Source organism: Myxine glutinosa, chromosome 10 (genome assembly GCF_964187855.1).
Source record: "Myxine glutinosa chromosome 10, kmMyxGlut1.1, whole genome shotgun sequence".
In the NCBI taxonomy this organism is placed as follows: Eukaryota; Metazoa; Chordata; class Myxini; order Myxiniformes; family Myxinidae; genus Myxine; species Myxine glutinosa.
This window is the reverse complement of record NC_136270.1, coordinates 5,419,141-5,446,588: the sequence shown is the minus strand read 5'-3', so window position 1 is coordinate 5,446,588 and position 27,448 is coordinate 5,419,141. Positions and strand designations below refer to the sequence as shown.

The window sequence follows — 27,448 nt, the reverse complement described above, 5'->3', positions numbered from 1 at the left end:
CAAATCCAGATCCGGATCTTCCCCAAAATCTACTCATTTCGTGCTTGTCACATACCAAACCTCTCCACTAAGTTTCGTCCAAATGTGTCCACAACTTTTTGAGGTATTCTGTTCACATCCAAACATAACCTCCCCACTTTCGTTGAATTTGCACTCACAACATTGATGTGTGGAACTGCATGAGAAACCAGTTTGGAAACACAATCAGCCCAGGAAAAGTGAAACTCCATTGAAGACAGATGCGAATGGCAGCTTACCTGAACATTTCCGCATGTCTGAAAAGCTGTGAATATTAGCATGAAGGAGAAGCCGAGCACCAATACATTGATCAACTTCTTCCGCTTGTGCTCCATAGTGAGCTGCGCATTTTTATCAGTCTCCAGTGAACCTGCAATAAAAAATGAGTAATGTCACCAGGATTAGATATAGATATGCCAACAGAATCTTCAAGTCGAGTCGGTTGTTTTATTAGTCGCCTTGTCAAATAGATCGCAAGTTCAAAATGGGTCCTCAGAAAGCTGAGCATCTACTCATTATCATGGGTGCACAAAGCGAAATCAGGGTTAAGCAATTGGATCACATTGTCTGTCTACAAATAGTAGTTTATGATCGAGGGATGATGTAATTTCAACTGAATGGTAAATTTTGAACACAAATCAGAACATGAATTCAATTTTTCAATAACACGTTAAATGTGCGTTTCGCAATCACGCTGTTCATCTTTTAAGAGTGCTTTAAATGCGTGTTTCCTAATCAGCCCGTTACCAGATTTTGTCCCAGGTTGTGACCACGGTGCGGTCATTCTTGTTTTACTCATATCTGCCTGTCTGGCTGTCAAACAAAATTGAAAATAATTTCAATAAACAGTAAACTTACCGTTTTTAGGGACGTCATAAAGGACACAAACAACAGGCACAAAGAACTAATGTAACGTGGCATAAAAGGCATCATGTAAAAGATGCTGTATCAATGGCGGTAAACTTCTGAAAAAGTTTTTTTTTCTACAACCTTTAAAATCCTCTTGTTTTGTTTTTCAATTTTCCAAAAATTTCAAAATATTATGGCATTCTACGTCATCACGACCAATCAAATATTTTGCTTGCAGACCCTTCTCATGTCCTTTTTTTGTCATGGCTGTATAGGGTAAGGTGTTCTATGAACTCTTTGGTTTATTTTGTACCCACAAGCTAACTTGATAAATTCGAATTACAAAAAGGCAAGGTGCATGAGGGGAGGAAGTGGGAGAACGTTCAGATAATTTCACTTCAAAGTACTAACTGGATACCTGATTTATGGATCCACCTCAGAGAATGATATGCTAGCGATACCCAAATCTGAAACCGATGATGTGTTCTCTTCCAAAACTCAGAATCTGTGTCTTTCAAAAATTCAAATATGGATGTCCTCAGACTTTCTCAAACTCCATTTTTATTTTTTGCACATCGGTAACATCTGTAATTACATTGTCTTTATTCTGGACACAAAGGCCCACTGTTGTGATGGCTACCAAATCTTACTATAATTCCCCAAATGTCCGTCTGTCTGTCCGTCCGTTCGAAGGTACCGCAAAAACGGCTGAACCGATCGCAACGATATTTTGGGTGGGTAATCCTAGGACCCCCTAGAGTAAAATAGGCTATATTGTTTTTCCAAGTTTTCCAATTTTACAGTTTTTCCAAATACGATGGAATAATATTTACCTATATGAACAGTGATGTGTTTTTTTTTGAAATTCTACGTACCAGGAGAGAGTAGATTGACTCCTGATGAACTCTTCCTATATAAACGTGCGGCTCTGAAGTAACACGGCAGCGTGTGCAAAGCGACTGAGAAACAGGTGTAGCAGCCGCATCCGTGTTACGGATTCGGCTCTTTATTTACAGATTGCTTGTTACAGATTGTTACAATTGTTACACCCTTCACACATAAACGTGCGACTGAGAAAGACGTGTGGCGGCCGCTTCCGTTTTGCAGAATTCAATCTTTTTTCAAAATGGGCGCCATGTACTGTTTAGATTTTGATGATTTGCCTGTGATATGATTTAACGGATGTTTATACGATTCGTTTAAAATAAAAAAAAGCCTTCAATTTCTGATATTTTGCGTTTTCATTTGGGCCTCCCAATTGAAGCCCCGCCCATAGGGCGAGTATCGTTGCTAGTTATTTAAATCTGTACATTAAATCTGTAGTAAAATGTAACCCTAACCCTAACTAACTTACATTGAAAGTGAGATGGTTGGGTGGCTAAATATCACAGATGAAGAAAACAGCACATACTGCATATACATCATTTTCTTCAGAGCACCAGCATGAAGGCAGAGGCACAACAAGCACTTGCCAGCACAAACCAAGTAACACAGAACACACACAGTCCGTCTACACGGAACAGAGAAACTCACTCGAGGGGTCGGAGACGTCAGGCCGACAATGTCTGACACTCGAGGTCTCACCAGGGCTGGCCTTGTCGCCTTCCATGTTACGTATCGGGTTGGAGCAGCTGAAATGGTAACTCTATTTATGGCAACAAGTAACATTAGTTACAGAAAAGCAGTTTGGCCCACCACGTCTCTGGTATATCCACATTCTGTTTTCTCAGAACATTACATTCCGCTTTAATGCTGAGCAATGAGCATCATGTATATGTCCAAGAAAATGTATTGGCATGTTACTTTAATGCTCGCATCTATACTACTAGGGCATGCCCGTACGTGGGTGCCCGTTCCTTGCCAAAAAAAAAAAAAAACGCTACCCGTACGCTCTACCCCGCCCGTACGCCCGTAAACAAAAAAAACAACGCTCTTCGCTTCCGCCCTTCGCTCTGACTGAATTGGGAGAAATAATGCGCATAAGAAATCGAGAAATTATTATTTTCTCCGGAAGAAATCGAATTACGAACCGTAATGGCGCACGCGCTCGGCTCGGCTCGCTCTCACATCGGCCACGCCTACGCAACAACGCGTTCTGTGATTGGCTGCCGGAAGTGCAGTCTTCACTGTCCGGAAGGTCGCAAATCGCAGTTACGATGAATCGCAAATTAGTTTTAATTAGTTTTAAAACATAGTTTAACGGCAACATAGTTTTCCAACGTGAAATAAATGAATACGCTCTCAAATGTGCCGTCCGAGGCAGAGTCTGTTCGCCACGTTCGGCACACGTGATAGCTCGCTGCTCTCTGATTGGTTGAATCGTTTTTTGGACATAGCTCGGTAACTACTTCTCCGATTAATATGAAACCTTGAAAAGGCACATCCTCGGGTCCCCAGCAATATACCTGGCAAGTTTCAAGTATATCGGACCCGTGGTTGTCGAGAAACAGCGGTCACAGACATACAGACATACAAACATACAAACATACAAACATACAAACATACACACAGAGATTACTGGAATTATAGAGAGATGAGGTGTGTGTGTGTGTGTGTGTGTGTGTGTGTGTGTGTGTGTGTGTGTGTGTGTGTGTGTGTGTGTGTGTGTGTGTGTGTTTGAGCTCCCACTTCAGTTTCCTTTTTAGAATTATCAAATCGATATCAATAACAAGAAAGATGTTGTGGCGGGCACAAGGGGTAATAATTCCGTGCTGGGTGGCGCGAGCGCCCAGGCGGGGACCGATGGTACATGCCCCGCCCTTCGACCGAGCGGCCACGCCCGGGGACTAGGCGTGGCCTCGGCACATATATGCGGGCTCTAAGCTCGAGCCCGCTCAGTGCTGCAGTTCGAGCTTTCGTAATAAAGACTCTTTTGGTTTTATCAAACGTGTTGTGGCCTACCTCGGCAAGCAAGTTGTGTGCGCAGCACCACACTTCACTGGTGACCCCGATTGGTTCAGCCGTTGCTGACCACCGAACGCGCCATGGCCAACAACGCCGTCGCGGTAAAACTCCCAGAGTTTTGGGAAGCACAGGCCGATGTGTGGTTCGTGCAGGCCGAAGCGCAATTTCAGCTTCGAGGCATAACGGCGGACGAGACCCGTTACTACCACGTGGTCGCCGCCCTCGGGCCCGGCATCGCCGCCCGAGTCGTGTCCATCCTGCGGCACCCGCCGGTCGACCACAAGTACGGGGCGCTCAAACGTCTCCTCATCGCCACGTTCGGCCTCACGGAGATCGAACGGGCCGACCGCCTCCTGGACCTTCCCGAACTCGGCGACACACGACCATCCATGCGGATGGATTATATGCTGTCGCTGCTGGGTGACCAAGCCCCGGATTTCTTATTCCGGGCGCTTTTCCTACGCCAGCTACCTCTACAGGTACGCCTCGCGCTGGCCGGTTCCAAAATAAGGGAACCCCGCGCCCTGGCCGTAGAGGCCGACAAGTTCTTCGCGGCTTGCGACACGCGGTCGAGTTACGGTGCTGCCATCATGGATCCCGAGGCAGATGCTACTGCGCCCCTCGTGGCCGCTGCCGTGCCCCGCCCACCACCACCGCCGCCGAGAAAACCGCCGCCGCCCCCGCCGCCGCAAGCCTGGTGCTATTTCCACGCCAGGTTCGGCCACAAGGCTAGGACGTGTCGCCCGCCATGCTCTTTTCACAAGTCGGGAAACGACCAGGCCGGCGCTCATTAGCGGCCCTGAGCGTCGGCCATTCCGGCAGCCTCCTATTCATTACGGACACCTTGTCCGGGCGCCGTTTCTTCTGCGATACAGGAGCACAGGTAAGCGTCATCCCCGCCTCCACGTCCGACAAGCGAACCGCGGGCCGGGGCCCCGCGTTGCTTGCCGCCAACGGTACACCTATCCGCACATTCGGGAAGCGCTGCCTCTCCCTGCGGTTCGGAGGGCAGCGCTTTCAATGGTCGTTCGTGACCGCCAGCATGCCGATGGCATTGCTTGGTGCGGACGTCCTATGTGCGAATGGGTTGTTGGTCGACGTGAAGCGCAGACGGCTTGTCCAGGCCGAAACCTTTAGCTCGCTCGCTTGTTCGCTGAGTGGCTCACTGAGCGGCTCACCGAGCGGCTTGCCAAGTGGCTTGCTGGTGGGTTCCGTCCCGGCGAGTTTAGTTTGCACGCTTCCGGCAGCGGACGACTTTACCCGCCTCCTCGCCAGTTTCCCGGCCCTCACGCGGCCCACCTTCTCAGCGGTGGCCGTTACACACGGGGTGGAGCACCACATCCCCATTGGCGGGGCGCCGGTCTATGCCCGGGCATGCCGACTCGAGCCCACGACGCTCACGGTGGCGAAAACGGAGTTCGCCACGCTGGAGCGGCTGGGGATCGTGCAGCGCTCCGACAGCGCTTGGGCTTCTCCGCTGCACATCGTGCCGAAGCCCGGCGGGGGATGGCGACCGTGCGGGGACTACCGCCGGCTCAACGATGCCACCACCCCTGACCGCTACCCGGTCCCACACATTCAGGACTTTTCCGCCCGGTTGGCCAACACGACCGTGTTTTCTAAGGTGGACCTCATCCGGGGCTACCATCAGGTCCCCGTCTAACCGGACAACGTCCCGAAGACGGCCGTCATCACCCCTTTCGGCCTCTTCAAATTCCTCAGGATGCCCTTCGGGTTGAAGAATGCGGCTCAGGCGTTCCAGCGGCTCATGGATAGCGTCGTGCGCGACTTACCTTTCCTGTTTGTCTACCTGGACGACATCCGAGTCGCGAGCGCGTCCCGGGAGGAGCACCTGCTCCACCTCCGCATGCTTTTCAAACGCCTGGGCCAGCATGGCCTAATCATCAACCCCGCCAAGTGCCGTTTCGGCGTCGCCACCATCGACTTCTTGGGGCACCGCATCAGCGAGCACGGGGCCGTCCCTTTACCGGTCAAGGTGGAGGCGGTCAGGGATTTCCCGCGGCCCCGCAGGATCAAGGGGCTCCAGGAGTTCCTGGGCATGGTAAACTTTTACCACCGCTTCGTGCCCCACGTCGCCCAGCTCCTCTGCCCCTTGCACGAGGCCCTTCGGGGCAAGCCGGGCAAAGGTGACATCGCATGGTCGGAGCCGATGGCCGCGGCATTCGCGGGCGCAAAGCTGGCTCTGGCCGACGCCACCATGCTGGCGCACCCGGCGCCCGATGCACCGATCGCCCTCACCACCGACGCGTCGGACTACGCGGTGGGCGCGGTGCACGAGCAATGGGTGCGTGGTGCTTGGCAACAGCTGGCGTTTTTCAGCCGGCAGCTTCGCCCGCACGAACGCCGGTACGGCACCTTCGACCGCGAGTTGCTCGGGCTCCACCTGGCGGTCCGACACTCTCGCCATCTGCTGGAGGGCCGCCCGTGCACGGCCTTCGTTGACCACAAGCCCCTTGTGTTCGCGATGGCCAAGGTCGCCGATCCATGGTTGGCACGGCAGCAGCGCCACCTCGCTGCCGTGTCTGAGTACACGACGGACATCCGTCACGTGGCGGGTAAGGACAACCCGGTGGCGGATTGCCTTTCCCGGTCCGTCGTGCACGCGGTCCACCTCGGGGTCGACTATGCCCGGATGGCGGAGGCCCAGACCGCCGACCCCGGCGTCCAGGCCTTGCGGACCGCCGTCACGGGCCCCCGCGTCACTGAGGTGCCGTTCGACGCCGCGGGCACGACCCTCCTATGCGGCGTCTCCCTCGGCCGGCCTCGCCCCATCATGCCCGCTGGCTGGCAGCGCCCGGTGTTCGACGCCATCCACGGCCTGTCCCACCCTGGCGCGAGGGCATCCCAGAAACTCGTCGGGGTGAAGTTCGTCTGGCATGGCCTCAGGAAGGACGTCCACGACTGGGCCAGGACGTGCCTCGCGTGCCAGCGCGCAAAGGTCCACCGCCGCACCCAGGCACCGTTGGCCCCGTTTACGGTGCCTGAGCGGCGGTTCGACCACGTGCACGTCGACTTGGTGGGACCTCTGCCCCCCTCGCGAGGGTTCACCCACCTCCTCACCATGGTCGACCGCACCACACGGTGGCCGGAGGCCGTCCCATTGGCGGCGACGTCTGCGGCTGAGGTGGCGCAAGCCTTTATCGCCACTTGGGTTGCCCGGTTCGGTGCCCCCTCGGACATCTCGTCCGACCGTGGCCCCCAGTTCACCTCGGAGCTCTGGGCCGCGGTGGCGCAAGGGCTCGGGGTGAAGCTACACCACACCACGGCCTACCACCCCCAGGCCAATGGCCTGTGCGAGCGCTTTCATCGCTCCATGAAGGCCGCGCTCCGGGCCAGCCTCAGCGACGGCGGCTGGGTCGACAGGCTCCCCTGGGTCCTGCTGGGCCTCAGGACGGCGCCCAAGGACGACCTGCGCGCGCCCTCGGCGGAGGTGGTCTTCGGGCAACCACTGCGGGTACCGGGTGAATTTATCCCAACTTCACGGCTCCTTGGTCTGCGGCGCAACACCACTCCGCCCTTCAGGAGACTGCCCGGAGGTTCGCCCCGGTGCCAACGGCACGCCACGGTTGCCTGCCTTCCCACGTCGCCCCGGAGCTTCGCACGGCAAAGTACGTGTTCATCCGGCACAACGCCCACCGGGCACCGCTCCGGCCCCCGTACGACGGGCCCTTCCGCGTGCTGGAGACCGAGGTCAAATTTTTCACGGTCGACATCGGCGGTGCCCCGGATCGCATTTCCGTGGACCGCCTCAAGCCGGCCCACCTCGATCCGGACCACCCCCCGCCAGCAGCTCTGCCTTTGCGTCAGGGCCACCCCCCGGCGTTCGGACCCCCGGCACCCCCGCCAGCAGCTCTGCATCCGCGTCGGGGCCACCCCCAGTGGTCGGATCCCCGGCACCCCCGCCAGCAGCTCTGCCTCCGCGTTGAGGCCGCCCCCCGGCGGTCGGACCCCCGGCACCCCCCAGCCCCGCACCCATCGCCAGGGGGCGGTCGGCCGGGTCATCCGGCTTCCCCGCAAACTCACCCTTCAGGTGCACGGGAATTCTGGGGGGGCGCGTGTGGCGTGCACAAGGGGTAATAATTCCGCGCACCAGTGGGTGGCGCGAGCGCCCAGGCGGGGACCGATGGTACATGCCCCGCCCTTCGACCGAGCGGCCACGCCTGGGGACTAGGCGTGGCCTCGGCACATATATGCGGGCTCTAACCTCGAGCCCGCTCAGTGCTGCAGTTCGAGCTTTCGTAATAGACTCTTTTGGTTTTATCAAACGCGTTGTGGCCTACCTCTTTGGCAAGCAAGTTGTGTGCGCAGCACCACACTTCAATGTCATGCAGAGCACGATACTTACAAAATCCACCCCTCCACCCACCAAAAAAAGTTTCCATGGATACATCAAATTGTCCATTTCATCAAGATTAAAATTTTCGATCTTCATCAAAGCTGGGCTCAATCAGATTAACATTTATTATTTTTCAGATGAAAATTGATATTAGAAGTTTAAACTTGAGATGACCTTTTACCTTTTTACCTCAAAAATAGTTTGTTTCCCAATTCAGTGATGCACTGAACAATTTTCTTCAAAATCCAGGTTAATCCGATGAACATTGATGGTTTTTCACATGAAAATTGATGATTTTAAAAGTTTGACATTGTTGACCTTTGACTTCAAAAATAATTGCTTTCCCAATTCAGTGATGCATATGCATTTTCTCTAATGTTCCCTTCCTGTTCAGGCTGGAGTTCTGTTGTGTCGTAAAGTTCAGTAAGAAGAATTCAGTAAGGTCCAACTGTTTTATTCAATCCAACATCGAACGCACGTGCTCTCCATCAATGCTCTCCACGCTCCGTCCTTTACCCGGAACTCCTCCTCCTCTTGGCCACGCCCCCTCTCGCGTACCTTCAACGCACAACACCACAAGTTCCTCAAGGCAGAGGAAAGAGGTCTAAGATCCAAAACCATGATATCTTGCTTAATGCTTGATGGAGCATGGAGCAAGGTTGATGGAGTACTGCTCTCCCATCTGGGCTGGTGCTCCTGCCTCACACCTAACTTGGCTTTACGCATTCAGAATCATTGGAATCTCCTGTGATGAAGCTAACTCCGAGGGTCTTTCACTTACTCACCACAGGCAGGTTGATGGTCTTTCTGTCTTCTACCGACTCCTCTCCGGCCTTGCGCCCCCAGCTCTCTCTGGGCTCTGTCCCCCAAATATTCCGACAGGTCACACAAATCTGCCAGCAACCCTCTTATGGTTAAACTGCCAAAATCAAGACTCTCTGCTCACCTTCACTCCTCTTTTCTCCCACCTCTGGAACAAACTCCCTCACTCTCTTCAATCCCACTCCTCCCTCCAGGACTTTAAAACAGTTGTTCACCACCATCTCTTATCTTCCCCCATCCAAAACCTTGATCTTTTCTACTCCCGCTAATTCACCCCAGATACACTTTTTTTGAAATTCCAACTTTCCTGGAAGTCCTTGCAGTGTTGATGTGTTTTATATCTCCCCCTCCCACATTTCTCTTGATGTCCTTGCTCTCAAATGTTGTGTTTGTGTCCTTCCCCCTCTCTCCCCATCTTGTGTTCTGCTCCCCTTATTTTGTGTTTTTTGTGTCGGTTGCCTTTTTGTGTGATTAATGTTCGCTATTTCACGAGCCTCGATCTTGTATACAAAGAAAAAAGAAAAAAAGAAAAAAAAAAGGCAGTGTTCTGGGCCCTGTGCTTTTTCTGGTCATCAATGATCTCTCCGACTCTCTGGAAAATCCTGTCTATCTGTTTGCCGATGACTCCACTCTCTGCCGCTCCATTCCTCGTCCCTCAGATCGGCAGTCTGCAGCCTCCTCACTCTCTGCAGACCTGGACAAAATCACAGAATGGTCAAACAAGTGGAACATGTCTATCAATCCTGACAAATCTCACACTCTTACTATGTCAACAATCCTCTCGAAGAAGTTATGTCACTCAAGCTTTTGGGTCTCACTATCTGCCATGATTTTTCCTGGGGAAACCACATTTCCAAGCTGGCCTCCAAAGCCAGTCGCCGACTGGGCATCCTCCGTCGTGCGAAGTCCTTCCTTGGCACACCTGAGCTCCTCACCACATACAAGGCTTTCATCCGCAGCTCAATGGAATACTGCTCTCCCCTCTGGGCCGGTGCTCCTGCCTCACACCTAGCTCGGCTTCACGCTGTTGAAACCAAAGCTTTCAGAGTTATTCGAATCTCCCGTGATGAAGCTAACTCCGAGGGCCTTTCTCTCTCTCTCACCACAGGCAGGTTTGTGGTCTTTCTGTCTTCTACCGACTCCTCTCCGGCCTAGCCCCTCCCCCCAGCTCTGTCTGTGCTCTACCCCCCAAATATTCCTTCAGGACACAAAATATCTGCCAGCAACCCTCTTTTGATGAAACTGCCAAAATCAAGACTCTCTATTCACCTTTACTCTTTCATTCCTCTTTTCTCCCACCTCTGGAACAAACTCCCCCACACTCTCATCAATCCCAATCCTCCCTCCAGGTCTTTAAAACAACTGTTCACCACCATCTCTTATCTTCCCCCATCCAAAGCCTTGATCATTTCTACCCCCGTTAAAACACCCCAAATCCACATCCTTCAAATTCCGTTTGCTTTCCTGAAAGTCTTTGTAGTGTCCATCTTGATGATCCCATGTACCCCCCCCCCCCCCCAGCCCTCTCCATTCCACAGATCTCCCAATGTCCCTGTTTTCTTCTGTTTTTGTGCCTCCCTCTCTCCCCCTCTTGTCTCCCACTCCCACTATTCTATGTTCTATGTATTAGCTCTTACACCAGCCTTGACTTAGTAGACCAAAAAAATTGCTGTTTAATTTTTCGAGTTAATAGGATGAAAATGGATAATTTTTAGACGAACATCAAGGATTTTAGAAGTTTGACCTTGAGCTGACCTTTGCCCTTTGATCCCCAAAATGGTTTTCCATTCCATGATGTACTAAGCAATTACTCTTTAATTTTCAGGTTAATCGGATGAAAAGTGACAATTTTAGAAATTCGACCTCAATATGACCTTTGACCAACTCTACCATTTGATGACGTTTCGTGAAGATCGGTTTAAAATTGTGACCTGTAGGTGATTGACAGACAGACATACAGAATGAAAAATCACTCATAGTGACACATGGCAAGAGAACAAAGTAGAATGGCACTCAGGAGAGCATCCTTTTTACCTCACAAATAATTAGTGGTTGAATTTATGACCTGATATGCAAATTAAGTTAATCGGATGAAAATTGTCAATTTTAGAAATTTGGCCTATGTTGACCTTTTGGCATATGTTGACCTTTTGGCCTATGTTGACCTCAAAAATAATTGGTGGTTGGTTTCAGTAACCTGATATGCAAATCCTATTCAGATGTCAAGTCAATCGGATGAAAATGGAGGATTTTAGAAATCTGAAAAAAAGTGGTTGACCTTGTGACCCATGTTGATCTCAAAAATAGTTAGTGGTTGAATTCAGTTTGCTGATATGAAAATCCTATTCAAGTTTCAAGCAAATCGGATGAAAATTGAGGATTTGAGAAACTAGTACATCCGCACACTACGGGAGCGGCAGGAAGGGTCATTCCTCTTTGGGGTATATAAATTACAGTCGATCTATGATCAGGTCTCAAGAACATTGGGTTTGTGTTCATTTACCAAGTTTCTTGTGGAGAAATCGCCAAGTGGTTTAAGCATTCGAGCAAGCACTCCATTTAAAACCGTTAAGGAACGGCTGGCTTGACAAGCACTAGCTAGCAGCTTGGCAAATGAGCATGTGTTTCCGCCCATGACATTTACAGATTCGGCATTGACATTGACACAATATTACCCACCTTACTTATGTTGGGGTCAGCTGCAGCATATTTTTTGCCCAAGTCCTTCACAAACCGGCTGTCCATGCCTGACATTTCATTGAAGGTGTCACAGGAATGTGGAATTTATTGGTGCATGGTTTGGCATTCGCTGTTTTTTTGGCTAAGTCACTCACTAACCAGCTGTCCATGCTTGATGTTCAACTGAATGTACATTCATTTTACAAAGTACTACTCCCAGTTTTGGGGCCAGCCCTACCAAATTTTCTGTGCAGCTTTTGGGGTCCCTCCACGTGTCCTGAAGTGGGTAGGAGTTTCATAAAATTTCTCAAAACTTTTTTTTATTATTTAAATTTTGTCCAGGCTCTTCTTCAGGCACTTACAGGCACTTACAGGCTCTTCTTCAAACTTTCGACGCCAGATATAGCCAGACAACGGTATTTGTAACAAAATGACAAATGTCAAAAAACAATCATGTACTAAGATAATCAATGCTGGTGACAAGAAAATTCAGGGATTGTGTTAAGAGTTTATCAAAGAAAAATGCAAGTTTCGAGTTGTTATTTACACACAAGTTTGAAATCCACCTCCACTTACCTGTGCTCTACCCAACTCGTTAAAAGCAAACAATGGTGGAAATGCAATAAAATAGGGTATACCAATAAGGTCCACCTGTTATCCCCAAATAAAAAATGTGAAAAAGTTAATTGTGTGAATATCTCGAGAGAATGGGGGTAGGGGGGGAGGGGATGGGAGGGGAAGAAAGGCTGTGCTCAACTTGGCCTCAGAGGTGGATGCATGGCATGTAATGACAATCGATAGAGAAAGATAAGAAATGAAGAAATTCCACTCCAGCATGCATGCCGAGATAACTCAAGAAAGCAAGCAGAGATTGTGAAATCTGCCCTTGGTAAATAACAAGACAAAAGAGTAAACTGCCACGAGTATCCCCCACTTAGACCTGTTCAGATGAGCACAGCATAGACAAAGGCCACAACCAGGATATCTATGGCAATGGTGAGGGACAAAAAATGGTTGAACATTGAACGGGGAATGCTGCACAAAAATTAAAAAGGTAAAATAGTTGGCTCTATTGATAATCATAACATGGTGAAGCGATTTAAAGAGGCATTATTCGTTAAAACCATCGCTACTATTACAACAATGGTTCAGGATTGCATGGTTCCCCAGGTGACTTAATAGTAAGGTGGCTTAAGTAAATATTTAGCAAATAAGAGTTACCGGACAAAAGTGCCAAATTTCCCATGAATGTTCCGCACATCATCATGATTAATTTCAGAAGGGAAACCACCCAGAAATAGTACAATGTGACCTCAATAGGGGAAACTGAAATTCAACATGGGATATTACCCACAGATATGACATCATATGTCCCCAATAGGGGAAATTAAAATTCAACACATGATATTACCCACAGATATGACATCATATGTCCTCAGTAGGGGAAACTGAAATTCAACAAAGGATATTACCAACAGATATGACACATGTCCTCAGTAGGGGAAATTGAAATTCAACACATATTACCCACAGATATGACATCATATGTCCCCAGTAGGGGAAATTGAAATTCAACACATATTACCCACAGATATGACATCATATGTCCGCAGTAGGGGAAACTGAAATTCAACATAGGATATTACCGACAGATATGACACATGTCCTCAGTAGGGGAAACTGAAATTCAACCTGGGATATTACCTACAGATATGACATATGTCTTCAGAAGGGGAAACTGAAATTCAACCTGGGATATTACCTACAGATATGACATATGTCCAATGTCCTCAGTAGGGGAAACTGAAATTCAACACATGATATTACCCACAGATATGACACATGTCCTCAGTAGGGGAAACTGAAATTCAACATAGGATATTACCTACAGATATGACATATGTTCTCAGTAGGTATTTTTATAACAACAGTTACTGGAAAAAAATCAACACCAAACAGTCAAAAATGAATATAATTAAACTGATATGGATGTCACATGTACATTACATAAAAGAGGCAGAGTGTAATAGTGGTTCATATGTGATAGCTCTAAATAGGTAGGGGGGGCGGGGGCAACAGTAGACAATATCTCTTGTAGTTTTAATGTTTTGGACAAGTTTGTTCATACTTGCTCTTCAATATTTTAATTATCTTGTGCAAATTTTGGACCGTTAGTAATAACTATGTGATTTATAATATGTATGAAGTAATCATATATAAACAATAAATCATATATGATTAAGAGTATCATTTTGTGCAAATTTTTTTTTATTTTCCATTTTTGATGGCTACCCTTCTGAAATTAATCATAGTACCCTAAAGAAATTCTGTGGAAAATTTGGTGCCTTTGTCTGGTCTATAACTATTTTCTATAACCCACCTTACTATAAAGTTGAGACATTCTCATAAAACGATATTTACATTTTCAAGTAAAACTGTCACTTTTGAGCATCACAATTGCTTCTAGTACGCATTTGGCATTGGGGCTAATGTCTCAGCAACGATGAAGGACAATGTTCCAATAAGTGCAGACAGGATGAGAATCAGGAGCTGCCATTGAAGAAGCAGATAGTTGCTGTAGAAAAACGCAATTGCTGCTGTGATTGACTGCAGTCATGAACCAAGGTAATGGGGTAGGTTAGGATGGGAGGGTTCAAAAAAAGAAACAACGACGTGTTATTCATGTGATAAGACAATTTTGAACATGAAAGGAAAGACCAAAAAAAAAAAATGTTGCAGCAATTACGCTAAATAAACAATCTCAGCTTAACAAGACTTAACATTTCACAATTCAGAGCCTTGCTGGGATATATAAATTACAGTGGATCCGAGAACCATTACTAATTCACTCTCACTCACTTTACAATAGGGTTTCGTGTTCCTTCGGGAACATGCGAGGCTAATAAGTCACCAAAAAACATTTCCACATCCATATGTAAAATACTAGCTGTAGTACCCAGCGTTTCCCTGACAAATTTAATGAAATACATTTTTAATATTTCCTGCATGACAATCACAAAATGTATTTACTCTCCAGCATTTCCCAGATCGCTCCTGGGAAAAACACAGGCAGGGTATAAGAACATACGCGCTCGGAGCCTGAACACGGAGGTGTTATAATAAACCTGTATAAAGCAATATTTTAAATAACAGGAGCACGTGTAAATATCATAGTAATTAAATTTGTGTTGTTGACAACAAATCACTACAACCTCAACATACGATCTTCACAATACATATTACTCAATCGCTCCAGAGAAAAAACAAACAACCAAGGCAGCGTATCAGCGATCAAGGCCTGAAGGCCAATCTGGTTTTATCAACATTCTTGTCAAACATAGCCCTCAACCTTCCTCTGGATGAAAGAGGAGGCCATGCAAAGTTTGGTCACACTGGTTACTTCCTGCAGGATCAGAATGCATGAAAGAACAAACAAATAAACACACAAACTTTATTCTTTATATATTGGATAATGTAAAATACATCAGTAATACTTCATGTATAGTTAAAGTTAACCTGGATAATCACCATTATTAACCAGAGAGTTCATAGAATACTTTCAACATACTGGTGAACAGTTCAACATACCGGTGAAACTGGTAGGGGACTAATAACACCAACGATAATAGCATAATATTAATCTTATGAAAAACAATATTAATACTACTAATATCCACCACCCATGGGGTTTTTCCTCCTGTGACAAACGCTGGGTTAATGTGTATAAATATTTATCGTGGTATTTTGTGGGACACCTCTACCAGAACTAAAAAATATATATAAACCACAAACATATATGATTACCTTTTTAAAACAGTCACCACTGCTGTATAACACTAAGCTGAAAGGAAGGAAACCCGATGTTATTGAGAAGCCAGGATGTACTGTAATCTATATACCTCAGAGAAGACAATACCATGACCCTTCCTGCCACTCCCATAGGGAGTAGGTGTACTAGTAATACCAAATTAGCAGGAAGAAAAAGTGTTTTTGGGGGGCTAAGCAATCTGTTCTGTCTTTAAGCTCCCTGCATCATCAGTCATGACTTACCAGCAAAGTGCTTTGCAAAATTTTATCCCACATTTTAGAAAATCGTCTGTCTTCAAAATATTTATGGCTATCACTTTTGGGGTGGGCACGGCTTTGCCAAAATCCCTATCTCTCAAAATAATCAAGGAAAGTTCACAAAATCCTAAAGTTTCAGATTTCCCATTTCCCTCAATGCAATTTAGAAACAAAATAATAATGAGAACTGTCAGAGCATTAATCCTTTTTGTCCCTTAACTTTACCCTCAACACAAGGAGAAAAAGAAAATGAGTGACAAAGTATTGCATACACAGCCTTACCTGTACAAATTTGAAGATGGCAAAAGCTGGCGCACTGTCTTTAGCATAACGGCTGCCAAGGACGCTGTACAGCTGTGTGTTGTAACAACTGTCCCCAAAGCCCAACAGAAAACTGCACAGCAAGGCAACTGGAACACTGTGCAAGTGAATGGGGAAAGATCAGGTAAACGGAGGCCACATGACATGGTCCAAACGCGACATTCTCAGTATTGGCTGTGTGCACACCTGGGGTTGAGGTAAGACAGTTTGTTGGTGCCACTTCCTCCAGAGATTGGAGCATCAGATGGCAGGTTGAGAAAGGCTAAAAAGAAGGCTACTGCATGCGTCACCAGGCCAAGTATCACAACAGCACCACGATTTGGTCGGGTTCGGCCAAGCCTCAGCCGCTGACTAACCACTCCAAAAAGTCCACCACCTGCCAGGAAAAAAAGTAAAAGGCCAACAAGGTGAGGCCTTGGAAAGGTCATAAAAGGAGGTGGGTGTCAGAAAGAGAGCACTGAAACGAAAACAGTAGAGAAAGGTAGATTGCTGTGAATATCAGAAGGTGAGAAAGGGGGGACTTCCTGTTAAAACAAGAGAGAGGGGACAGTGGGAATTGGCTGCAACATAAACAAGGTAGAGGATATGTGAGAGAGAGAGACAGAGACAGAGAGAGAGAGAGAGCGAGAGAGAGAGAGAGAGAGAGAGATCTGGGATTCATCAATTTCAAGTGGACAATGACAAGAAAATGTTCATATGAATGAATGAATGAATTATCGTTTTAAGGCCATTTTTCCCTGCTACAGCAGGAGTTAGCCTTGTGGGACCCATGACAATCATGGTTCCCTGTTTGAGGCAATGTTTTTATGGCCGGATGCCCTTCCTGACGCCAACCCTTAGTCGCCTCTTACGATGCACAGGGATATGGTGTACCTATTCTAAATCGGGGTACACACCGGGATCATGCATCCCAGCAAGCCGATACTCGATTTGCCAACCTCGGAAGGATGACAGGCTGAGTCAACCACCCTGGCGTTAATTCAGCGATCGAACGGGATTCTAACTCAGGATCCTAGGATCCCTAATCGCTAAGCCAACACCAGGCTCAAATAGATGCAGTTCATAGATGGAAACAAAGTTTAATCAAAAGCGTAACTGTTAATCAAGGAAGACCATTCTGACCTGTGATTTCTCCAACGCCAACAAACATGCCAGAAAGACCAATAAGGCTCTTCGCATTTTCAAAGTAATTTGTTGCACCAAGACAAGTCCCATACACTCCACTGAAGAAGGTCAATTCCAGTCCTGTGGAGTCACAGCGAAAAAACTAGTGTGAAATTCAACACATAATAATAAAAATGATGATAACAATAATGATAATAGTAATAAGAATAACTAGTTGAGTCTGCGGAACTTCCGCGCAACAGACAGGGAGGATTCGAGGTGGGGGAGCACTTTGTCAAGAAAATACATAGTTCCGTGGATAAATAGAGTCGTACCTCAGTGATTAAGGTGTACGTGAACTGTGAATCCTCATGTTATGTATGACATTAGGCTGTGCAGCGAAATTCTGTTCGTTTTTGAAGTAAACATTGCTGTCAAAATGTACATCTCACAAATTGCCATCATCTCCAGGTTACCTGCAAATGCGCCAACACGCCCCATGTACGCCCGATATTGGTCTCTTGTAACTCCACACTGTGGTATTCCACCTGGGCTACATGGATCAACCATCCCCGCAAAAAACCACAAGACCGGTCTCAACATATGCATACATGATACAGTTTTCCATTTCAGGTCGACATTGAGTTTTAAAAGCATTAAACTTAACCTGATTACATTTGCCCCCCTGGGAAATATTGTCCAAATCCAAATTTAAAGAGGTGGCTGTGATGAGATGAGATGTAGATCGAGTGAGGGACGATGAGGCAGATGGGAAAAAAATGGAATGTGGAGTCATCAGCATACGAGTGCATTGGGTTATTCATAGAAGAAAGAAGGTCATTGATAAAACAAAGGAAGAGTGTTGGAGACAGGACAGAACCCTGAGGGACATGGCTGTTGATAGGGAAGGAGGGAGATGTTGACCCATCAACAATTACATAGAGATAGAGCGGTCAGAGAGAAAGCTCGACATGAGAGAGCAGAGTGAAGGAGGAAAGCTGAAAGAGAGAAGCTTGGATAACAGACCCCGATGCCAAACTCTGTCAAAGGCTTTTGAGATATCAAGGCCGACAACAAAGGATTCCCCAAAGTCTCTCGGAGAAGAGGCCCAGACATTCGTAATATAAGAAAGAATATCACCGGTAGATCTTGCCTTGCGGAAGCCATATTGATGGTCAGATAGAAGACTGTGAGATTCAAGATGCTTGAGGAAATGTGAATTGAGAAGACATTCAAAGACTTAGGAAATAGTAGAGGTCAGAGCAATAGGACAGTAGTTGGAAGGGTTTGAACGATCACCCTTCTTTAAAATAGGCTGCACTAAGGCATATTTCCAGGAAAGAGGAAAAGTTTGGGTTTTTAAACGAAAACGAAGGAAACGCGCAAGCGTGGGTGCAAGTTCTGAAGCAAACTCCTTCAGGACACGAGTCGGAATGCCATCTTGTCCGTATGCCTTGCTTGTGTCCAGAGAGAGAGAGAGAGGAGTACTTTTTTGACTGCATGAAAAGAGATTATAGGGGAGGGGCATAGGATTGGTAAGGGGTGCATCAGGGGGAGATGGAATATTAGTCATCCAGTGTGGAATTGGAGGAGAAAAGAAAACCAAAAAGAGTTTGCTTATGAGACGGATAGACAGCGATAGTATAGTATCATCGGAATGGAAAAGCGAAGGAAAGGTAGAGCGACAGAAGTTGTTGGAGATACTTTTATCTAAGGACCAGAAAGATATATTATTGGAAGAAGATGAGAGGTTGTCATATTTATTTTGTTTGCACGACTCTTGTTATTATTTCAGCCCATCCATTGCATTGACCATTTAATTACTCTGGCTATTACTTAATTGATTTGAAAGAAAATTGAGGCTCACTGCACCACAAAATAATAAATGACAAACAATCGCCTTACCCGTATATGCCATGCACGCGCTGAGGAAAAACATGTGACGGGTAAAAAAGAGTTTCACAGAGTTGCCTGGTGCAGAAAAAAGAAGAAATAAAAATCAATAACTACTCCACATCAATACAACATGGACTTTGCTTTTAATGACCAGTAAAGAGAAATTATTGCACATTCTTCTTCATTGCTTCTTCTTCTTCATCATTATTAAATTTGTATAATTGCTCAAAACACTTAAAGCTGTCAGATACAAAATATAACTTACGCAATGCTTGCTTTGCTTGGCCAAGTCCAACCCTACATTGCAAAATAAAAAGGGTAGAAATGAATGAAAGTACAATATCAAAAGGAACTACAAACAACAAACCCAAAAAGAGGCCATTGACTTGTAAATGTACAAATAAGGAGCATCTTCAAAGTGAAACACAAGGCAAATTTGAAAAACATAATTACTAGATCTGATCTAGTAATTATGTTTTCTGATCTAGTAACAAAAAAAAAAAAAAAAAAAAAAACTTTCCTTTTTTTCATATCCCAAAATGAACAAAAGCAGCAAATTCAAATTAATTGAAAGTCCCCCTAATTTATGCAGTCCAATATACCCAACGTCCAAAGAATAATGCATCAAAAATAAACAAACAAATGATTTGCGCTACCTGAGAAGAAACATCACCCACAAGTGACGTCGGCATGAATCACGTGGATTGCCATCTTGACCACTCAATTTATGGTTTTGTCAAAAGGTATGTTCAATGTGTAGTGAGTACTATATTGAATGAATGAACTTTAATATTCAAAAATATACATTGAGATGACAAAGGTGTTTCATAAAGAATGAGAATGGCCAGTTATAATGTTTAAATCTGAATAATACCAAGGAAAACTATAACGGCTCTCGGTAGAGACCATACCTCCGCCAGGATGAAAAGCTTACGTTTTGTATCCCACTGATAGGCCGGATATGGATGCGAGCCTGAACCAAAATCTAATCGGCTTGTTTTTTTCACCTACCCAATTCATCTACCTCGTTTTGTCACAAGTCATCCACAACTTTTTGAAATTTCATGCTATATAGTCAGGTTCACTATGTTTTTTCGTTCAAAAATTTTGGAGATTAGCAAAACGATACATTTCTGGAATATTCAAAGCATGAGGAATCCAAAAATTAATGTTGACATTTGCGTAGACACCTTTGCGAAAATAACACTCAGGACAGTGATGAAGATCTGCAAAAGCATATTCCTGAACGGTATAGACCTAGTAGATCCTGTGTATAGGACTTATAGTTCAATCTGATACTAACAAGGCTGCTTTCTTGCTTTATAAACCCATACCTATAACTTCAAAGGACTTGCAATATCATGTATTATGTAATACAGTTATATCACAAATATAAAGACAATGGTTTTCAATTACCTTTGTTTGTTGCTTTTCTATAATCCTGAGCACTATTTTGAGGCCTTTATTGGATTCCTTGACCCAGAAAACATAGGATTAGCATACTTAATTAAGTTTCTAGGTTGGCGAGAAGCCGAGATAGCGCAAAATATGTATTTTATGGCGGCCATTTTGAAAATCAAAAATGGCGGCCATGCAGGTGTCTGGGCAAATGCCAACATTGATTTTCGGATTCTCCATGCTCTGATGATTCCAAAAATGTGCAGGTTTGCTAATCTCCCAACATTTTGAACGAAATTATATTTGTTAACATAGTGAACCTGACTAATATATCGTTTTGGCCCCATCTCTCAATTGTGAAGAATCGCTTAAAAAATATATATATACAGTATATATATATATATTGTATCTGGATCCTGATTCGGATCTTCACAAAAATCTAATCAAATCGTCCTCGTCACACACTTAGAACCTGACCACCAAGTTTCGTCCGAATCCGTCCATAACTTTTTGAGATATCCTGTTTTTGAGACGGGTGAAAACATAACCTCCATCCACTTTTGGTGGCAGAGGTAAAGAAAACCACCGTAGCAATACTGCTTCGACTCCAAGTAAAGTACAATCCTGTGTATATGAAAAGAAAGAACTCACTGCGCAGTTGAAGGCTCAGGATTATTCATCAGGCTGGATTGCTCCTCCAAGGAGGGCCCACTGGTAACACTGGGAATTTGCCGTATGGTGAGCAATAGCAGAGACCCTGCTAAACTGATCACCGTCAGCACGATAAATAGCACTCTCCGGTCAGAATCTGCAATTAATATCACAGCAACAGAACCTGCAGGCATCTATAATGCAGGTGTGGATAAATACAATCCCATAAAAATGTCTTAGATGAATCTGCTAGCATTGCAATAGAGGAGGAAAGTAAAATAGCATTATTTGGACCATCTGAAACAATCTAACAAAAATTAAATGCAGTGCAGAACATGGATCAAAACTTTATTTTCCCAACAGTTGTTAGGCAACCAGTGCTGAGTACTGAAAGGTAACTTTAACCGTTGTAAAATGAAGGCTCAGACGAACAATTCACAGTTGACAAATATTGGTTCACGAGTTATCAAGTGACCACTATATGCGTCATGTGTGTGTGTGTCTGTGTGTCTGTGTGTCTGTCTGTCCACAGCATAACTACCCGATGATATCATCCGATCTTGATGAAACTTGGGTGGAAGGTTGATATCATGATCTAGTTGTGTCCTGCCTAGAGTGGGCATATTGCACCCATTGTGGGCCACGCCCGAAAAAGATCTTTTTAGGTGGTAATTGAGTTGAAGCTACATCTTCTCTGAGGGGTTTGGTGGAATCTGACAGGGGTTTCCATATTTGGTTAGGCCAATGTCATGTGTCTAGCCCCACGGAGCTCGATCTTTCATTTTTTTTCATTTATTTATTTATTTTTTTCATTAATTTTTTTTATTTCATTTTTCACCGTATTTTCGGTATTGTGTAGCTAACTAACCTCATAACTGATTATACATTATTTTCTATCTCATTTCAGGGTCAGTAACCTTCGTTTTGACATTTCCGGGCCTGGCCTGCCCGGGCCTGTTTTGGTTACAGTCCGTCCTTTGTCATTGAATACCGCTCGCTCGTGAACTATCGTCGTCTCCTGACTTGTTTTTATGTAAATGTAGTATATTTTTGCATCCATCTTCTGATTCAATGAAAAGCACACAAAAACACACACACACACACACACACGTACACACACGTACACACACACACACACGTACACACACACACACACACACCTCGTCTATTTATAGAAGACAGAGCACTACCAAACAATGCTGCGAATGCAATTTGCAAACCACCCAGTATAATGCTTGCCAAGAAACAACTTTGACAACACCAATGCTCTGTAAAGAGTATCTTCTTCTTTATTGGCCACATTTATCCCCACGTTCTTGTGGGGTTGGGTGGAGAAAGCTTGGTCCAAGTCTTTCACTAACCAGCTGGCCAGTCCTGACATTCGACTATCCAGCATTTTTCACCATCCAACATTTGGAATTTGGCCATGTTGCTAGTGATAGCTTGCCTACTCGTTATGAAGGACATCAAGATATTTGACATCCACCAACTAATGTAGCCAGACGGGACGTCAGCAGCCAGACATCCACCAACTAATGCAGCCAGATTGATGAATCACTGGTGTGAAACACCGGGATGGCAGTTTATAACTGGGCAGAGATTCAAACCCAGGCTGGACAGATTAATTATAATCTGGTGCATTAAAATCCATGAGGTGTAAAAGGGGTAAAGCTAGACTCTAGGTAAACGTAACCCTACAGTCTAAGTAACCCTCCACCTTCCACCCCTTCCCTTCCTCACTCCCGCCCCTCCTCTCTCCCTTAATATTCCTGTCAGCGAAGCAACTGCGTGCCGGGTACATTTGCCAGTGTATGGGTTAAAAAAAAAAAAAAAAAAAAAAAAAAGTAAGTAAGTAAATAAATAAGTACTATGTATGTATGTATGTATGTATGTATGTAAATATGTATGTATGTATGTAAATATGTATGTATGTATGTATGTATGTATATATATATATATATATATATATATATATATATATATATATATATATATATATATATATATATATAGAGTTGTGGTTTTTAGAACCCTCCACTTGGTAAATTTTTGTAAATGTTCCCTTATAAATAATCCCCTGTAAATACTCCCATTTTTGCTGTAAAGTTCAAAGGTCGCACCCTAGTTAGGTCATATTGCAACACATAGGACACCATAGATTCTTCTTTAGTTATTTCATTAGTATGTGTTTCAGGTAAGGATCTGTTTCCAATAGTTTGACTCTGTGTTGTATTAATCAAATAAGATAGACCCCTTCAATTATCCCCAATCATCTCTCTCTCCAAATTGCCAGTAGCCGTATGGCAGCGTTCGCTGCCCTTTTGGTTTGTTTGCTGGCCCAAAGCCGCCATTACGCACGCAGTCAGAGTGGGAGAAAAAGGGAGGAGCGGCCAGGAACACAGGCGTGGCCCCATCGACGCGTCACGAGGGGAGGTACGAGTGAACCCTTGTGACCAATCCGGGCCTTGTGATGCCCTTGAAAATAACCCAGTGCCTTGTGATGAAGAGGAAGTAAGTTATCATCAGTACCCTGGCCAAATCCCTGCACCATCTTAGAGACCCCTGTATCAGCAGCACAGCCTTGCTCCCAGGAATGGTGCAACCAGCAGCCAGGTGGGCAAACAATTAAATGCATTTGGAAAAGTTTTAATGTTGTGAAACTAGTTAAGTAGTAGATGGGGTTGAAGGGGAAATCTATTGTGTAGGTTGGGGTGGGAGTAGTGGGATGTGGGGGGTGGTAAATGGTGAAAAGTTTTACAGATGAGAAATAACCAAATGCAGAAAAGAGACAGCCCAGATAGACTCACGATAACTAATTAAAACTCCGAAAATGAACCAAGAACACAGATGGTGTGCTGTCGGGTCATGGTCAATATCAATGACCTGTAGAGATCTCTTCCTGACAGGGTGTAGTGTTCAATAATTACAAGTAAGATGTACCAGTGATGCGAGTCTTGCCACGCCAGCTGATGTAGACGTACAGGTTGCCAAATAACAAACTGAAAAAAAGGTCACCAAATCAATAAGCCAAAATAAATTTGCAATAATTCCCTTTTTAACAAAATGTATCCAACTGATTTTGTACAACAAAGCGGGATTTGGAAATGGTGGGAAAACTAATCCGTACTTTCCGAGTGGTTGTCAACGGGAAGAAAAGAGGAATCTGGACAAAAATAGCTTAATCGGAAACTACAGTGATGTTCTTCAAACCTAGACACGTCAGAACAGATCTTGCAGTGAAAACTCACAAATTGTGACCACCGCATTCAATCGTTTCATCCAAACGATAGACAAAAGTGAATCTTTTAATTTCATTTATTCGCTGGTTTACGGAGCTGCAGAACGATTTATAAAAAGAAACAATATCGACATATTACAAAGGAAAACGATTTATTGAATATCAACAGATTTATAGATTTATATTTATTTTACTCGTGTATTTCAATTGCCCTGGTGTTGGGCTAGCGGCTAGGGTGCCGGCTTAGGATCCTTGGATCCTGGGTTCGAATCCCGGTCAATCGCTGAATTAACGCCAGGGGGGTTGACTCAGCCTGTCATCCTTCCGAGGTCGGCTAATTGAGTACAAGTTCACTGGTAATTCCCTGTTTGTCGTTAAAGGCGGCAAAAAGGGTTGGCGTCAGGAAGGGCATCCGGCCGTAAAACATTGCTTCAAAAAGGGGACCAAAAAACAACAACAACCATGGTTCCCGAAAAAGGCCAACCCCCGCTTTGCGGGGAAAAATGGCCTCTAAAGGTGGTTTTTTTTTGGTTTTTTTTCAATTGCGATGTGTTTATTTTTGGCTGCTGCCGACCTTCCTCAATACTCTCTCGAGGCCCTCCATATCTGCCGCCTTTTGGTTTCAACGATCGTGGTTTTGAATATCGCAACCCCCATGATATTTAAGGGTTTACTTTACCTACATTGATCAGTAATTTATTTTTGCTTCTTCTTCCTGCTACACATTTACTGCTTCCTTTTTCAATGACAAAATCTTATTTTGGCCAAATGTCAGTACAAGAAAACGCTTTTTGTTTTTTTTTGAGAAATGGCTTAGACTAGCATATATTGAGTCAACACAAGTATTGTCCAGCCACATTTCTTGCCTGGTCTGTACTAGTTGGCAATTAGTCAGAGAACCCTTTGCCTGGTTCTTAAGAAGTTGCTTAAATTGACGATCAACTTTTTATTTTATATGCAGCACAAGGCTGCGGGGTAGCATCATTTGACTGAGGGCATGGCGGTGCCGCTGATACAGTGCCCTCTATCGATTATGGCAGGAATTTGTCATTTGTTCAGGGTGCCAGCAATAGCTCTCTTACTCTTCGCAAAGGACACCATGGGATCTTTAATGTCCACCATCTAATGCCGGAAGACAGGACGCCCAGTTTATTGTCTATCCGAGGGACGACACACACATTGATGAATCACCAGCCTGTGAAACACCGGAATGACCGTTTATATCTGGGCCAGGATTCAAATCCAGGCATAAAGGCTTAGAGATTAGTGTGGGTACCTTGAGGCCACCCTACCAGCCATAATCATCTTGTTAATTTTTATGTCTGACTGTGTCTGTCTCTCTCTACAGTCATGTGAAAAAGTAAGTACACCCCATGTAAAGTTTTGACTTTTTCAGCATATTTCAACATACAGCTATTTGATCTTCATTTCAACAATATTGAGAGATAATGGTGATATAATATAACAAATATCATGAAACATTTACATTTTGTAGTCCATTGTATAATTGAAATCAACATAAATGCAAATTTCGCATGTGGAAAAAGTAAGTACACCCCTACATTTATCACTACTTCAAATACCTAAAATTACAATCAGGTGTACCAGCTCAGGTGCAAATGATTAGAACATCGTTAGAGAGGATCTTGGAGGAACCTGTCTTATTTAAACCTCAGACATTTCGTTTAGTTTGCTCTTTGTTGTTGAAGTGTGCGGCGTCACCATGCCTAGATCAAAAGAGCTCTCCGAGGCCTTCAGAAAGAAGGTTATAGATGCCTACGAGTCTGGGAAGGGATTTAAAAAGATCTCCAAACAATTTGAAATCAATCATTCGACTGTCCGGAAGATCATCTACAAGTGGAGAAGATTCCAAACAACTGCCAACTTGTTCAGGCCAGGCCGCCCCAGCAAGTTCAGCCCGAGAGCAGACCACAAGATGCTGAAAGAAGTCTCTAAGAACCCCAGAATGTCATCACGGGACCTACAGGTAGCTCTTGCCACTGTTGATGTCAAAGTGCACGAGTCGAACATTAGAAAGAGGCTGCACAAATTTCATCTACATGGGAGGTGTGCCAGGAGGAAACCTTTGCTGTCCAGAAAGAACATCAGGGCAAGACTAAAGTTTGCCAATGAACACCTAGGCAAAGACCAGCATTTCTGGAACAATGTGCTCTGGACAGATGAGTCAAAGGTAGAGCTATTTGGCCACAGTACCAGAAGACATGTTTGGTGAAAACCAAAGACAGCATTTGACCACAAGAACCTGATACCAACTGTAAAGCATGGTGGTAGAAATATTATGGTTTGGGGCAGCTTTGCTGCATCAGGGCCTGGGCAGCTCACCATCATAGAATCCACTATGAATTCTTCATTGTACCAGAGGGTGCTTGAGGATAATGTGAGGCCATCTATCGGAAAATTGAAGCTCAACCGAAGGTGGACCTTGCAACATGACAATGACCCTAAACATACCAGTAAATCCACCAAGGAATGGCTGAAAAGAAAGAAATGGAGGGTTCTGGAATGGCCAAGTCAAAGCCCGGATCTAAATCCCATCGAGATGTTGTGGGGGGATTTGAAACGAGCTGTGCATGCAAGAAACCCCTCAAACATCGCACAGCTGAAAGAATTCTGCATGGAGGAGTGGGCAAAAATTTCTCCCAGTCGATATCAGAGACTGGTAGACATTTATAAGAAACGCCTACTTGAGGTTGTTTCTGCCAAAGGGGGCAATACCACCTATTGGAGCCAAGGGTGTACTTACTTTTTCCACATGTGAAATTTGCATTTATGTTTATTTAAATTATACAATGGACTACAAAATGTAAATGTTTCATGATATTTGTTATATTATATCACCTTTATCTATCAATATTGTTGAAATGAAGATCAAATAGCTATATGTTGAAAAAGTCAAAACTTTACATGGGGTGTACTTACTTTTTCACGTGACTGTACATTGTTCTTGGCTTCAAATCATCCTTGAGAGGAGCAAAGAAACAAAATCCCCAAAAATGGTGCCGGAAGCACTGCCCTTGGAAAGCCAGCCACTGTTTATCTTCTTTCACTTTATATGGACGAGCATGCTTTTGCGAACAAGCACATTCTATTTATTATTGATGGTATTCATAGAATAGTTGCCCCAC

At 45.0% G+C, this 27,448-nt stretch overlaps 2 protein-coding genes across 3 annotated transcripts in view; both read right to left on the bottom strand.

Moving 5' to 3' along the window:
• LOC137433492 (UNC93-like protein MFSD11) overlaps window positions 1-2,526 on the bottom strand; it is a 290,101-nt gene extending 287,575 nt beyond the window's left edge. The window contains exons 1-2 of one of the 2 annotated variants that reach the window (XM_078785282.1): window positions 2,401-2,526; window positions 258-388 (exon numbers count right to left, since the gene is read on the bottom strand). In XM_078785282.1, the coding sequence (XP_078641408.1) occupies window positions 258-388; window positions 2,401-2,476 (207 nt within the window). In that variant the 5' untranslated portion in view covers window positions 2,477-2,526. The remainder of the gene's footprint in view (window positions 1-257; window positions 389-2,400) is intronic. The other variant, XM_078785283.1, reaches the window with a different exon arrangement.
• Window positions 2,527-12,117: 9,591 nt separating this feature from the next.
• Window positions 12,118-27,448, bottom strand: part of MFSD11 (major facilitator superfamily domain containing 11) — a 34,156-nt gene continuing 18,825 nt past the window's right edge. The window contains exons 7-14 of the mRNA XM_068127130.2: window positions 24,005-24,063; window positions 21,065-21,221; window positions 19,281-19,312; window positions 19,025-19,090; window positions 17,138-17,260; window positions 16,202-16,391; window positions 15,977-16,112; window positions 12,118-14,236 (exon numbers count right to left, since the gene is read on the bottom strand). Coding sequence (XP_067983231.2) covers window positions 14,093-14,236; window positions 15,977-16,112; window positions 16,202-16,391; window positions 17,138-17,260; window positions 19,025-19,090; window positions 19,281-19,312; window positions 21,065-21,221; window positions 24,005-24,063 — 907 coding nt within the window. The 3' untranslated portion in view covers window positions 12,118-14,092. The remainder of the gene's footprint in view (window positions 14,237-15,976; window positions 16,113-16,201; window positions 16,392-17,137; window positions 17,261-19,024; window positions 19,091-19,280; window positions 19,313-21,064; window positions 21,222-24,004; window positions 24,064-27,448) is intronic.